The sequence below is a fragment of the Megalobrama amblycephala genome, linkage group LG1 (genome assembly GCF_018812025.1).
Source record: "Megalobrama amblycephala isolate DHTTF-2021 linkage group LG1, ASM1881202v1, whole genome shotgun sequence".
Lineage (NCBI taxonomy): Eukaryota > Metazoa > Chordata > Actinopteri > Cypriniformes > Xenocyprididae > Megalobrama > Megalobrama amblycephala.
In genome coordinates this window covers 17,209,132-17,225,453 of record NC_063044.1, presented here as the reverse complement: position 1 = coordinate 17,225,453, position 16,322 = coordinate 17,209,132, and the positions used below count along the sequence as shown (strand labels likewise).

Below are 16,322 nucleotides of genomic sequence, written 5' to 3'. Positions count from 1 at the left end.
CTCCAGGGGTGACTTGGGACTCATCTGGTTTAAAGAAAATATATCAGAGTCAACTGAATTTACTTTCCAGAGACATTAAATAATTGGAACATGACTGTTCTGTTTGTGGAGATGAAAGTATGTTTCAGAGACTAAGCTCATTGCGGCTTGAGTATGAAATGCTGTGCACTAAAGAAGCATAGTGTTAGATCCAAACAACGCTATTATGAGCATGGGGATAAAATTGGCAAGTTGTTGGCTTGACAATTACGAAAAGAAGATGCAGTCTATTAATGTCTATTAATGCAATCTGTTTAGTTGACAATACTTTTATCTGAGATCCTATTCTTATTAATCAGGGTACCTCCCAAGGCACTGACACACTATTCTGGATAAATTGGACATCAGGGGGACATCACTGAGGTTGAAATAAAAGAGGCCATATCATGCCTAGCTGTTGGCAAGTCGCCTGGTATGGATGTTTTTTCTATAGATTTTTTAAAAGCATTTTTACCCAAATTAATTAAACCACTGAAGGATATGTATATCCAGGCTATAGAGTCTCAGTGTTTACCGGATTCTCTCGAACAGGCAATGATAACTCTTCTACTTAAGCCTGGTAAAGACTAGGGATGGGACGATACACTTAAACTCACGATACGATGCACCTCGATATGCCAGGGTCAAGATACGATACGTCACGATACGATATCAAAAAAGAAAAAAAAAAGAAGAAAATATTACTGTATAACAACAACTTATTTATTTTTGTTTCAGCTGCACACAGGGAAACACAAGGCCTAACTGGCCAAACACAAACAAGAACACTCCCTTAGTGCTGCTCTAATCCTAGGTTAAGTTATCTCAGGACTGGTTCTTCTTCAAAAAAACTAACATATCAACATGTTCTGGTGTAATCAGTGATCTTTGAGCAGACACAATGTCTCCTGCTGTGGAAAAGACACGCTCACTGGGCACTGACGTAGCAGGAATGCAAAGGTAGGCTTTGGCCAGGGGGGCAAGTATGGGGTAAGCATATGCATTAACTTTCCACCACTCAAGTGGACTACTGTTGAGTGGGATAGGAATCCCATTTCTGTAGGAGAGTATCTCCATTTCAATCCCTCTGCTGGACTGCACTGTCTCAACAACAGTAGTGTAGGAGCTCCCAAGGAGATCTTCTAACGCTGTCTTTTTTGGTGGGGGAGGCTGTGTCACGTCCTGCATCTGCCTTTCTCCCTCCACTGGCTCTTCCTGGCTCTGCTCTGCTCCCTGTGCTGCCTCAACCATGACCCTGGCCTGCTCTGCTGCTGCACCTGATATTGAAGCACTGGCCCTAGTGGTTCTTTCATCTATGTCACTGGTCTGAAAAAAATAAAATAAAACTAGCTCAAACATTTCTGTCTTTCAATCCTTCACTCCCTCCCTCTCTCACAGACACATGCACACAGAGACTCTCTCTCTCTCTCTCTCTCTCATCGACTAATAAAAAAAACAATATGAGAAATAAGTTTTCGGGCTCTGGCCTACACATACAGGGCACCTCATTTTTTTTTTCAGTAAAAGTTAGCCTACCTGGTTGCGCTGCTCATGAAGTGCTGAAGCTTTTTCACGTATTCGGGCATAGACGGACTCGCGTTGTTCATCATTCAGATGGGACAGGCTTCGGAATCGTGGGTCAAGCGCAGTGCACTCCTGCAGCATGTCATTACAGTCCCCCGAGTACCGGTCCGAGATGTCGAGTAGAATGGCGCTTTTCATGTTGGCGATGGTCTGTGACTGTGTGTCATTTTCGTCTGGTGACATGCTTTGCTCGATCATGAACTTCAGTGGGATTATCAGTGAAACAGTGGGCTCTTTTTCATCACAGACAACTGTTGTGGCTGTCTTCAGTGGCTTAAGCAGTTTCACTATGTCCTCGACATCTGATATATCACTGTTATCCAGAGTGTCAATTTCTCTCGCATTCCTTCGGATTCCTGGGCAGCTCAGTGCAGCTGAGACAGCTGCTTGTTGCTCCAGGTAGTGCGCCAGCATGTCGTATGTGCTATTCCACCTGGTTTGGACATCGGTGATAAGTTTATGCCGAGGCAGCTCTAACTGGGTTTGCTTGTTGGTCAGGACGGCGGAGGCCGTGGTGCTCTTGTGAAAGAATGTAGTTATTCTTCGCACACGACCAAGAAGGCGCGCGACACGGGATACAGCCAAGCCTCGCTTACTGGCCAGATTCACAACATGCGCTAAGCACTTGATGTGAGGGTGGAGACCGCTCTCTCTCACAGCAATGTCCATGTTGCTCGCGTTGTCTGTGACACAAGCAATGGTTGTTTGTGGCCTCGTTATCTCCCACTCACTCAGTGCATTTCTCAACACGTGAGCTATGTTAACACCAGTATGACTTTCACTTAGCTCACGAGTTTGCAACACAAAGCTTTTTCTCTCCCATTTCTCGTTGATGACTTCTGCCGTGATGGTTATATAACTCTGTGTTGCACGCGAGGTCCAGCTGTCGGTGGTCAGGGCGACACAGTCGACATTTTTTAGATACTCTTTCACGCTTTGTTTGGTTTCATTGTAAATTTCCGGGATTACCTTCTCTGAAAAATGTCCTCGACATGGCATCTTAAACTTGGGCTCCAGCACATTGAACATTTGGATGAATTTTCTGTTCTCTACCATGTTAAATGGAGCCATATAGTCCGCTATGAATTCGCCAATGAGCCTGGTTATCTGTTTTGCACGCGGACTTGACGGAGGTAGAGTTGGTGTCAGCACTTGTTTCATGGTCAGCTGTCCCTTCGGTAGGCTCGTTTTCTCCGGGGCCGTCTTCACATTTTTATGGTGACGTTGAAGGTGGTGGTTCATGTTTGATGTGTTGGATGTGTTGGATGTGGTGTACGGAATGACAGCATGGCATAGCTTACACACAGTCTTAGTCTTGTCAGTTACTCTATTGCCGTCTTTGTCTTTTTTAATGAGAAAGCCAAAATACTGCCAGACATATGACTTGTATCCAGGTGGAGCGTCCTCAATTTCGACCTCATTTGACTCCATGGTCGGCTGTTTGGGGGCAAGGCAGTTGGTGCTAATGCTAATAATATTTGTTAGCTCGCTGCAGTGTTGTTATTGCAACATGCACTGTCTTGACGTTACGACTTACCGCACCGTTCCCCGGATATAATTTTTTTTTTTTTCATTTAGTTTTTTTACCCTGCCGCCATAGACTGTATGTCTGCCCCATATACATACACACAAATATAATACACTAAATTATTTATATACTACGCAAATCATGCAGCAGTGCCATCTATCTTTATTTCGCGATCCATTTTTTCGACCTCGATGCGTCACGTTTTGTATCGCGTTATTTCGTCCCATCCCTAGTAAAGACCCCTGTCTGTGTGCCTCATATATATATTTCATTACTCAATTTAGACTACAAGGTATTTGACTTAAGATTGAAAAAAAAGTAATCTCACAGTTAACGTTTTCTGCTTCTCAGGTGGATTATGCAGTTATTGCCATCTCTTTAGATGCTGAAAAGGCCTTTGACCGAGTTGAGTGGAGGACATCTTTCAGTCCTCCAAAAGATGAATTTTGGTCTTAAATTTATTAATGTGGTTAAGATGCTTTATAACCACCCAACAACAGTCATTCAGACCAATAGTGAGATTTCAACTCTATTTTTTCTTAGAACGGGGTACAAGACAGTGTTGCCCACTGTTTCCCCTTTTATCCGCTCTAGCATTTTCATTATAATGCACAGCATTCCAATAAAGGGAAAGACAACATTCTTTGGGGCAAAATGAAGGATGATGGCATGGAAAGCCTCCAACAATGAAGTTTGGTGGTGGGGGCTCAGTTTTGCTACATCTTTCAGCGTTTTTTTTTTTTTTTTTTGTCAGCAACTTCTCCAAATTGTTGAAAGCTACAGTATCTGCAGACAATAAGAAAATATCATATTAGAAATCAATACAGTACAGATTATTACAACAATGATCCCTGGTCAATTTGTGACTAAAGTGATTAAATAACTGTAGTTGTCTGTTTACTCTTTTGACATTTAGCCTGTATATTGATTAAATACCTGCTTGGAGCCATTTACTCTTGTCAGTTGTCTTGCGGGTCACATGCTCGCACTTAGGGTAAAGAGGATCCTCATGTGTATGGACATCTCGAACATTGTTCAGGATCGCGGTCCACTTTGCAATTCTCTCTGGCTCGGAGGTTGAGCCAGCTGCAGTCCAGTATATGTGGTTGTTGATGCTTTTCATCCACTTCTTGAGTTTCTCACAGTCTTTCTGCTTACTGATTGCTTCCAGATTCTTTGAAATTCCTTGCAATGAAAGCAAAATACATTCCACTTAGTAAAGATACTCATAAACTGAGTGATTACTCTATTGTAACATTTCATAATCAATTTCAAAGCATTTGCTACCATTTACTCATAGTGTCACAATTTTCACCAAATGGGATACTTACACAAGCTTCAAAAAAATCTAACATCGGGTCATTCTCACTAAAAGGATATCGCTAACAACTCCAAGAAAGGAAAATGCTGGAGAAAAACTGATTTTGTATGGTATAATGGTCTATGGACGTCAATCAGCTCCATATTGGCACTAACAATATACCTTTTGCCATGTGCCAGACATTGTAGTAATGGGTTATGTTTCTCTACCTGAGGAACTACTGTACTTGTGGATGACGATCAGTGACAATGCAATCAAGGTTGAAGCCACGCGACTCCAGTAATGCTAGACTCCTTGCCAGGCCCTCTTTTTCCACCAACAACCTTGTTGCTATCACTTTTTGCTCCTGACTTAGCCACTGCAGATTCACATCCTGTGTGACTTTCCAGTGGTGAATAACTGCATGGCGTCTAAATGTTTCATACCTAAACAACTGTAGCTGCATTGAAGACCTGTTGGTGTGGGGGGATAAATAATACATGTAATTTGATCTAAATTTAAGTAATTCACAGTTAAAGTAACTACAGTTGCACATCATTTACCTTTTTGGTTTGTATGAAAGATGCACCACTCAGGTACACGGCGGCAGAAAGGTGCAGATTTCCAGATGGCACGCTCCCAAGGATAGTCTGACTATTCCAGTGTCTTCTAAATGTGCAATGGGGGCACCACTGCTTCACAGACAGGAATGTCCCCAGCCTTTGGGTCCTCACATCACATGCCCACGTGCAGACTGGACATACATTAAACAACTCCATGATGCAGTTCTCGTACACTATGTGCTTTTTCAAAAGTGACAGTAAAGACATTTATAATGTTACAAAAGATTATATTTCAAATAAATGAGGTTCTTTTGAACTTTATATTCATCAAAGAATCCTGAAAAAAAATATTGTACACAAATATTTATACATAATAAATGTTTCTTGATCATCAAATCATCATATTAGAATGATTTCTGAAGGATCATGTGACACTGAAGACTGGAGTAATGATGCTGAAAATTCAGCTTTGATCACAGGAATAAATTACTTTGTAAAATATATTCAAATAGAAAATTATTTTAAATTGTAATAATATTTCACTATATTACTGTTTTTACTGTATTTTTAATTAAATAAATGCAGCCTTGGTGAGCAGACAAAACCTCTTTTAATATATATATTTATATACAGGGCTTAAAGTTTTTCACGCTGGATTTTCGCCGTGCTTCATTTGGCTGCGGAAAAAAAAATATAGTCCTACATTTGTCCTGACTTGCTGTCGTTGCTTCATTTAATTCATACAGTTTGCACTCATTAATTTATCATATCATACAATGTTTTAAATATTTAAATAGAGATTGAATAATAGAAAGTGTGAATGTTTTTTTATGTTTCACTAATAGCCCGAGCTGTATGCTCTTAGTGGTTGTTAAATATGTTTTGTAATATGATTGTTTTACAATATGTGTTAATAAATCATGTTTTAAATGAAGATACAGGATCATTTTTATAAATAATGAATCCACTTTACCTGAAATAATTAAACACGAGGAACATACTGTAGCATACCTGAAAAAGGAAACGTTTAAATAATATTCCACAGTAATATGTATAAAAATATTATATGCATCAAAATGAAAACATTATGATTCGTGTTGACTACATTAGAGAACTGATATTTCACACTTACAGAGCTCCAGCTCACTGACGGATGACAGTTTTTTTACCTCTGCATTACCGCTTTTGGCTCAGCAGGTGTTGCTATTACTGCACATGCGCAGATGGAAAGCGCATTCAACACTCATCGTTTGGAGCGATGCCATTTTGTGGGAAAGAAATCGGAACAAATAGTCCATGATGTCTTCCAGAAAAACATCGTATATTGAGTAGCAGTAAAGGTAGAGAGTCTGTTTTTAGTACATACAATATAACACACACACACACACACACACAGTGTTCTTCCTGTCTATTTAAACTGCAAACGTTCAGCTGTAGTATTAATGTAATGAAGAGAAAATAAGAGACTCTATAACATCTCACTGTCACTGATTCATCATCAGCTCAAAGCATTATGGGTAGAGTCTCTCTGTTCTGATTCATCAACACAGTTTCACTGATGATCCAGGATAATAAAAACTAAACCCAGGATAGAGCGGTTGAGTGAATGTGGTCTGGACTGTGTGGATGAGGATCATTGTGTCTCCAGAGACACTGTAGAAGGACAGAGTTCCTGCACTGTGATCCACATACACTCCTACTCTATAGTGATTCTCCTCATTCACTGTTCTGCTGATGATGGGCTTTACAGGGAGATCAGTCTTTATCTTATTGTGATAGAATGAGTATCTGGAGGAAGAGCAGTACAAACTCCAGGACTGATCATTAGATCCAAACACACACTCATTACCCCGTCTCTTCCTGGAGATGCTCTTATATGACACTGATATAGACACATATCCACTCCACTCAATCTCCCAGTAACAGCGTCGATCACTCACACTCTCTCTACACAACACCTGAGGATACACATCAAATCTGTCTGGATGATCAGGATACGACTGATCTGTGTTAGTGTCAGTAATCACTGTGTTGCTCTCAGACAGAAGGAGGTATTTATTCACTGTGTTCAGATCCAGAGTGATCCGATGGGAATCTGATGGAGATAAAACACATCACAATCAGGAATGATCAATCTGATCTTTTAATGTATCTGAACTCTTCATGGCTCAATGTTCAGTGTATCATCAGTGTGTCAGCTGACCAGATATCCTGAATCATCATTATCATGATCAATTATTAAACTCTTCTATCATGATTTCTTTCTCCTTCTCCAGGAAGAACATGAACACATTCAGTGAGTTTCTCTGCTTGTTTTCTCAGTGACTTACACTGTAGGAAGTCGTTCCTGGTCTTGGGATTCATGTTGGTGAATGTGACTGTGGAAATCAACAGACATGAACAGTGTGAAGAGAAATGACTAAATCAAATGCATTCATTTCTAATATGATGTTGTACAATATGATGATGAAAGACTCATTTCTGAGAGCAGATGAATCTCCAGGGGCCTCATTTATAAAACACACGTATCAGATTTGATCCTAAATTTCATGGATTTCATCCTGCATCATGTATAGAAACACTTGCTCTTGATGATGAGTGCCGTACTTCTGAACCATCAAGGGATATTTGTGGCCGTTCTGAAGGTGGATTTTGATGCACTTGAATTTAAGATAAACTTTGAACAGTGTAATTTAAGAATTGTGCACATGGACATTTATAAATCATAGGAACTGTTGTTCGTTCACATTTAGGGTCTTTCTACACACGTCTGTATAATGGAGGCGCAGGGCTTCACCTCTGTCAGAGATCTTCTTCAGCTCCTCTTTGCAGAAATCCTCCAGTTTGTCTCTCAGCTGACGGACAGATTCTCTCACGCCATCAAAAGAGGAGAGAGAACTGAAGGGATTGTCATTTACGTCTGTAGATTCAGGAGGAGCTGAGAGAGACTGGAAACTCTACAGAAAACACAAATCAAAACTTCAGCCAATAACCTGCTCTATATCAGATCTGTGTGGCTCTTGTTGATCTTCAGTAACTCGTCTCAATCCAGCACTTTCACAGCATCAGATACTTTCTTCTCTTATTCATTATTTAATGATAAAAACTATTTGACATGAAATGTTTTTCTTGCTCAAGTCCACTATGATCCTGTTCTTCTAGATCTCTGTTACCTGCAGGAAATGGATGTGATCCTGTGTGTGTGAAAGCTGCTCCAGCTCAGCGTCTCTCCTCCTCAGATCATTGATCTCCTGCTCCAGTCGCTCCAGTCGTCCTTCAGCTCGACTCACTGCAGTCTTTTCCTGATCTCTGATCCGCTGTGTGGCCTCAGAGCGGCTTCTCTCGATAGAGCGGATGAGCTCAGTGAAGATCCTCTCACTGTCCTCCACTGCTGTCTGTGCAGAGCGCTGTTAGGACACACATCACAATCACACAGTGGCTTCAGTGAGTCCTGACTGAGACTTCTCAAACTTCTCTTCTTCTCCAGACTCACCTTATGAGACTCCACAGCCTCTCTCAGCTGCTGAAGATCTTTCTCTCTCTGCTGGATCCTCTGACGGATCTTCATCTGCTTCTCCTTCAGCCGTTTCTGGAGGACAAACCAATAACAGGAAATGACACGTAAAACTACTATCACTAAGTTACATAAATCCAGAATTGGTGGAGGGTTAAAGATCTAGCATGATGAGTTTATTCTGTAGGTTCAAACCACAGATTCAGTTTCCTGAAATGAGATTTTGAATGAATATGAAACGGAAATGTCAGCAGTATTTCATCAGGGTCTCGTTTTACAGGTGCTGGTCATATAATTAGAATATCATCAAAAAGTTGATTTATTTCACTAATTCCATTCAAAAAGTGAAACTTGTATATTATATTCATTCATTACACACAGACTGATATATTTCAAATGTTTATTTCTTTCAATTTTGATGATTATAACTTTTACTAACTTCAGTATCTCAGAAAATTAGAATATTACTTAAGACCAGTACAAAGAAAGGATTTTTAGAAATCTTGGCCAACTGAAAAGTATGAGCATGAAAAGTATGAGCACGTACAGCACTCAGTACTTAGTTGGGGCTCCTTTTGCCTGAATTACTGCAGCAATGCGGCGTGGCATGAAGTCCATCAGTCTGTGGCACTGCTCAGGTGTTATGAGAGCCCAGGTTGCTCTGATAGTGGCCTTCAGCTCTTCTGCATTGTTGGGTCTGGCATATCGCATCTTCCTCTTCACAATACCCCATAGATTTTCTATGGGGTTAAGGTCAGGCGAGTTTGCTGGCCAATTAAGAACAGGGATACCATGGTCCTTAAACCAGGTACTGGTAGCTTTGGCACTGTGTGCAGGTGCCAAGTCCTGCTGGAAAATGAAATCTGCATCTCCATAAAGTTGGTCAGCAGCAGGAAGCATGAAGTGCTCTAAAACTTCCTGGTATATGGCTGTGTTGAACTTGGACCTCAGAAAACACAGTGGACCAACACCAGCAGATGACATGGCACCCCAAACCATCACTGACTGTGGAAACTTTACACTGGACCTCAAGCAACGTGGATTGTGTGCCTCTCCTCTCTTCCTCCAGACTCTGGGACCCTGATTTCCAAAGGAAATGCAAAATGTACTTTCATCAGAGAACATAACTTTGGACCACTCAGCAGCAGTCCAGTCCTTTTTGTCGTTAGCCCAGGCGAGACGCTTCTGACGCTGTCTGTTGTTCAAGAGTGGCTTGACACAAGGAATGCGACAGCTGAAACCCATGTCTTGCATACGTCTGTGTGTAGTGGTTCTTGAAGCTCTGACTCCAGCTGCAGTCCACTCTTTGTGAATCTCCCCCACATTTTTGAATGGGTTTTGTTTCACAATCCTCTCCAGGGTGCGGTTATACCTATTGCTTGTACACTTTTTTCTACCACATCTTTTCCTTCCCTTCGCCTCTCTATTAATGTGCTTGGACACAGAGCTCTGTGAACAGCCACCCTCTTTTGCAATGACCTTTTGTGTCTTGCCCTCCTTGTGCAAGGTGTCGACAGTTGTCCAAAAGACGACCATTAAGTCAGCAGTCTTCCCCATGATTGTGTAGCCTACAGAACTAGACTGAGAGACCATTTAAAGGCCTTTGCAGGTGTTTTGAGTTAATTAGCTGATTAGAGTGTGGCACCAGGTGTCTTCAATATTGAACCTTTTCACAATATTCTAATTTTCTGAGATACTGAATTTGGGATTTTCCTTAGTTGTCAGTTATAATCATCAAAATTAAAAGAAATAAACATCTGAAATATATCAATCTGTGTGTAATGAATGAATATAATATACAAGTTTCACTTTTTGAATGGAATTAGTGAAATAAATCAACTTTTTGATGATATTCTAATTATATGACCAGCACCTGTATATGAATATTTCACCATAAAGTTTAATTCTGTCATCATGTCATTCCAAAAATATATGACTTTCTATCTATTGTGAGACACAACAGAAGATATTTTGAAGAATGTCTCGGCTGTTTACAGAGGCTAAATAAAATATGGTGACACGTCAATAACATCAAACCTCATTGGTTCTTGCATGTCACAGTCACATGACTAAACATGATGTCATGACACAAATACCAGTGAAGTTTGAATTTTTTGATGTCATCATATTTGATTTAGGTTCTGTATACATGAGTTGATCAATGATTTGATTTGATTCAGGAATCAAAATTTGGTTCTACTTTAAAACACTTGAGGATACTTTTAAAAAGTGTACAAAGATGCTATATTATTAAAATGCACAGTTTAATGTTTCAGATCAAACAAATTTAAATATGAATCAAAGATAACACAAGTAAACACAACATGCAGTTTTTAAATGAAGGTTTTTATTATGAAGGGAAAACAAAATCCAAACCCACATGACCTAGTGTGAAAAAGTGCTGTTAAAACATAACTTAACTGTGGTTTATCACGCCTGAGTTCAGTTTCTCTAGCCACACCCAGGCCTGATTACTGCCACACCTGTTCACAATCAAGAAATCACTTAAATAGGACCTGCCTGACAAAGTGAAGTAGACCAAAAGATCCTCAAAAGCTACACATCATCTTGAGATCCAAAGAAATTCAGGAACAAATGAGAAAGAAAGTAATTGAGATCTATCAGTCTGGAAAAGATTATAAAGCCATTTCCAAAGATTTGGGACTCCAGTGAACCACAGTGAGAGCCATTATCCACAAATGAAGAAAACATGGAACAGTGATGAACCTTCCCAGGAGTGACCGGCCGACCAAAATTACCCCAAGAGCGCAGCGACAACTCATCCAAGAGGTCACAAAAGACCCCACAACAACATCCAAAGAACTGCAGGCCTCACTTCCCTCAGTTAAGGTCAGTGTTCATGACTCCACCATAAGAAAGAGACGGGGCAAAAATGGCCTGCATGGCAGAGTTTCAAGATGAAAACCACAGCTGAGCAAAAAGAACATAAAGGCTCGTCTCAGTTTTGCCAGAAAACATCTTGATGATCCCCAAGACTTTTGGGAAAATACTCTGTGGACTGACGGGACAAAAGTTGAACTTTTTGGAAGGTGTGTGTCCCATTACGTCTGGCGTAAAAGTAATGCAGCATTTCAGAAAAAGAACATCATACCAACAGTAAAATATGGTGGTGGTAGTGTGATGGTCTGGGGCTGTTTTCAGGATCTGGAAGACCTGCTGTGATAAAAGGAACCATGAATTCTGCTGTCTACCAAAAAATCCTGAAGGACAATGTCCGGCCATCTGTTTGTGACCTCAAGCTGAAGGACAATGATCCAAAACACACCAGCAAGGCCACCTCTGAATGGCTGAAGAAAAACAAAATGAAGACTTTGGAGTGGCCTAGTCAAAGTCCTGACCTCAATCCTATTGAGATGCTGTGGCATGACCTTAAAAAGGCGGTTCATGCTCGAAAACCCTCCAATGTGGCTGAATTACAACAATTCTGCAAAGATGAGTGGGCCAAAATTCCTCCACAGCGCTGTAACAGACTCATTGCAAGTTATCGCAAACGCTTGATTGCAGTTGTTGCTGCTAAGGGTGGCCCAACCAGTTATTAGGTTTAGGGGGCAAGCACTTTTTCACACAGGGTCATGTGGGTTTGGATTTTGTTTTCCCTTCATAATAAAAACCTTCATTTAAAAACTGCTTATTTACTTGTGTTATCTTTGATTCATATTTAAATTTGTTTGATGATCTGAAACATTAAAGTGTGACAAACATGCAAAAAAAAGCACTTTTTCACACCATTGTATTTTAAAGTAAAACTTTTAATTTGACATTATGACAGAGTGTACTTTACAAAGTGTACTTATGAAACAGTCATGAAAGTTTACTCTCTTTCAGTACACTTAATTTGCCTTCATTATCTCAAAGTATTTTTTTTAAATATACGTCTAATTTGAAGTACACTACAAGTGCACATCAGTGCACACTTATAAGCACACTTATTTTTCAACCACTGGAGTTGTTTAGATTACTTTTATGCTTTTTTCTTGAAACTTTTGTATCCATTGACTTTCAATGTATAGACTAAAATAGATGAGGCATTCTTCAAAATATCACCTTTTACATTCTGCAGAACAAAGCAAGTCAAACCGGTTTTGAAAGGCATTACGGTGAGTAAGTAAAGACAGCACTTTCATTTCTATGTGAACAATCCCTCTCAGTTCATACCTGTTTCTCTGTCCTCTGTGCTGCAGTTGATACAGTGTTGTGGTTTTTATGTTCATACTCCTTACACCACACACAGATGCATTGTTGATCAGTGATACAGTACATTTCTAGCTCTTTATCATGTTTATGGCAGATCATGTCCTGCAGTCGTCCAGTGGCATCGATCACTTTGTGTGGCTTACGAGAGTGATATTCCTCATGACGGTCGAAATGAGTTTGACAGAAAGACTCCTGACACACCAGACAGGACTTGACGGCTTTGTGTTTTCTTCCAGTACAGACGTCACACTGCACATCTCCGGCTCCAGCGTAACAGTCAGCAGGAAGTTTAGTCTTCTTCAGTTTCTCCACCAGATCAGCCAGAATGGTGTTTTTACCTAAAGCAGGTCTTGGACTGAAGGTCTGTGTGCACTGAGGGCAGCTGTAGACTCTCTTCTCATCCTCCTGATCCCAGCAGCCTGTAATACAGCTCTTACAGTAACTGTGTCCACAGTGGATAGTCACTGGATCCTTCAGGAGATCCAGACACACTGAACATGTGAACTCATCCTGAGAAACTCTGGCTTCTGCCATTTTACTGCATGAATACAGAGAGCGACACAAACACACAACAGCTCAACTACACTTCAGTTTCTGTTTCCCTGAACTGACTAGTTGAAATGGTTTCCTGCTTCTGTGTTTGAGTGACGTGTGGAAAACAGGCGTGTCTGTAAAGCAGCTTCCTTATTCCACTTTCCTTCTGTGTTTATGTGCCTTTCAAGTGGAGTCGCATGAATGAGTTTTATTTATGAATGAGAAACTCAGAATTCTGGACTCTCTTCTCTAGATTGAAAATTAGGCGAATACCTGGGCAGAAATCATGTAGTGTAACTGACTTTAGACTACAGCATTGTCAGTTTTTAGTTATTGTGGCTCAATCTTTATATGCTGCAGTCTTCTTTGCAGTGTTCTGATAGCAGGGAGAGGAATCTCCATGTCTTGAAGCAATCTGTAGCCTGTTGAGCCGGTGGCAAAATGCAGTTTTATGGCCTTTTTGACTGTAGTGTTTCCCCATCTCATGCCCCCTTACTCTTCATACAGATATCGCTTTTATCTGATCTTTAGAAAAAAAATTGTAGCAAATTTCTTTTCCATGACTACATATTTTTTCTGTAGGACAGAATTAATTTTTCTCTGTCGTTTTAGAGCTCCCTCTGCCCTCCTCGTCATATCTCTTTGTCTTTCCAACTCCTCCCTCAAATCTTTCACACTGACTCCTGGTTCACTTGACCCCTGCAAAAAAACATTATAGAAACATAAAAGCAGAATTTATGGCTGAGCTTTGTATATATGGTATCATAATGCTACAAAAAAATATTTTCCCTTATTTGCATAATTTGTTGGATGAGCAAATTCTTCTTCCATTGTGTTATTGTACAAGAATAAAAATTTAAATAACAATAGTGGTTTGTGTGTGTATATATATATATATAAATAATATATATATATATATATATATATATATATATATATATATATATATATAATATAATATATATATATATATATAAATAATATATATATATATATATATATATATATATATATATATATATATATAATATATATATATATATATATATATATATATATATATATATATATATATATATAAATATATATATATATATATATATATATATATATATATATATATATATATATATATATATATATATATATATATATAATACATATAATACATATATATATATATATATATATATATATATATATATATAATATAATTTTCTCATTAAATTTCAAATTCTTTACTGGGGTACAGAGCCAAAATAACAGAAATCCAGATCTGAGTATGGACATAACTATAGGTGTGTGCTCTCACTTCTGTAATCTCAATCTCATGAAAATGTTTGGGAAACATAGGCTTTCAATGTTTATTTAGTCCGTCCTTTTCCTTGAATGTTCGGTCTTCAAAGAAACTTGCTTGACTTCCTACAGGGAAGCTGTCAGTAATGCTATAGTTACTTGAATTTTTGGGTGAGAGCAAACCATTGCCAGAAGCAAACCATGTTACAGGCCCCAGAGGACACTGGGTCTTGAGTCAATCAAGCCCATTGCAGCTGGACAGAACTGGGAGTGGTCACGCCGGCGTGACCGCCGACCCGAGGGAGTTAAAGAGTGTCAATGCAGGCAGATCAAAGCACTATTGAATAAATGTCAAGAAGAAAAATGCAAGTGTTTGTGTGCCTCCAGGATTGTGGTTGGGAAATACTGAACTAGATCATCCACTGTGAAGGCCTCATCGACACGACAGCCAGTGGAACAGTTCCTCAACAAACCGTCCATACCGGCGTGATGAATACGGTCCTCAACTGTATAGAACTGATACAAATACTTTGAATGTTGCGATCCCATCAGACTTATGATAGCAACCTGAATCGTAACAAAGCACTGTTCGCCAGAGGAGAACTGGCCCCCCGACTAAGCCTGGTTTCTCCCAAGGTTTTTTTTTCTCCTTCTTAACACCTATTTGCCACCAGTTTGCTACCTGATGTCACCTGTTGGAGTTTGGGTTCCTTGCTGCTGTCGCTTTGGCTTGCTTGGTTGGGGACACTTGACATTTGATATTCAACAGTGCTTTGATCTGCGTCCATTGACACCATTTTTTTAAGAGCAGCTGTGCAGCCAAAATTATATAGCAGTTATCACTGTAAAGCTGCTTTGACACAATCTGCATTGTAAAAAACACTTTATAAATAAAGATGACTTACTTGACTTAAGATGGCTGCCATTCCTGAACCTAGTCAAGTCACAATAGATCCTCCTGAGCCTTCCGACAAGATGGCTACTATTCCTGAGCCCCCAGAGATTGCAGCGCTGGCCATTATGCCCACAGCCATCTGGTATGTGTGGGCAGCGCACACATCGGTTCCAGCCCATGATCCCACTCCAGTCCTTAAATCCGCTCCAGCCCATGAATCTGCTCCAGAGCCCTGTCACGTCTTCACTGATCTTCCAGAACCACGTCACGTCTCTGCTGATCTTTGAACTCTGCTGAGTTTCATCCCGTTATGACCCATCAAGCCTGTGTCTACGGACAGGTAGGCCGCTCCGCCAGTGTCTACGGACAGGTAGGCCGCTCCGCCAGTGTCTACCGACAAGATGGCACTTCTGTCAGTGTCTACGGACAAGATGGAGTTGGGGCGCGTGAACGTCCGCCAGGGCCACTGTCCGGTGCCGGGCTGTGGCAAGGAGATGACCCATTTGGACCACCACATCCAGTCCCACACCGAGCTCTCCGAGACGGCCAGGAACGACACCATCGCCTCATGCAAGCAGCGCAAGATCCTTGATCTCCTGGGCGCGCTGAGGGCGTCCAACCCCGAGGCCCCCATGGTCTCCACGCTGGACCTTGAGGTGGGGCTCCCTGACATGGAAAATCCCACCAACGCTGCTTTGTACCCCGAGGAGGAGGAGGAGGAGGAGGAGGAGAGGGAGAAGGTGTGCAACAGTCGGGCCTGCAAGCGTCTGCACCGGGAGAACGCTGACCTCAACCAGCAGGTCGACAATCTGACGGAGACCCTGAGGTCCGTCACCTGACGGCACTGCGTTCTCAACTGCAAGTCAGAAGCCCAG

The 16,322-nt window shown here is 40.6% G+C and overlaps 2 protein-coding genes across 2 annotated transcripts; both read right to left on the bottom strand.

The window, feature by feature from the left end:
• Nucleotides 1-725: 725 nt before the first annotated feature.
• On the bottom strand, nt 726-5,221 carry LOC125264676 (E3 SUMO-protein ligase ZBED1-like). Its single transcript, XM_048184252.1, has 4 exons — nt 4,994-5,221; nt 4,661-4,903; nt 4,067-4,315; nt 726-3,916 (listed from the first exon to the last, which is right to left on the bottom strand). Exon 4 carries the CDS (start codon nt 3,031-3,033, stop codon nt 1,546-1,548), a length of 1,488 nt encoding a protein of 495 aa, XP_048040209.1. The 5' UTR covers nt 3,034-3,916; nt 4,067-4,315; nt 4,661-4,903; nt 4,994-5,221; the 3' UTR covers nt 726-1,545.
• A 1,325-nt stretch (nt 5,222-6,546) lies between these two features.
• On the bottom strand, nt 6,547-13,315 carry LOC125247040 (tripartite motif-containing protein 16-like; the record flags this gene model as incomplete). The annotated part of the gene is made up of 6 exons (XM_048158556.1): nt 12,684-13,315; nt 8,487-8,582; nt 8,173-8,400; nt 7,791-7,950; nt 7,324-7,371; nt 6,547-7,088 (listed from the first exon to the last, which is right to left on the bottom strand). Coding segments are annotated over exons 1-6 (1,647 nt in total), but the record flags the coding sequence as incomplete, so codon positions are not given.
• Nucleotides 13,316-16,322: the final 3,007 nt, after the last annotated feature.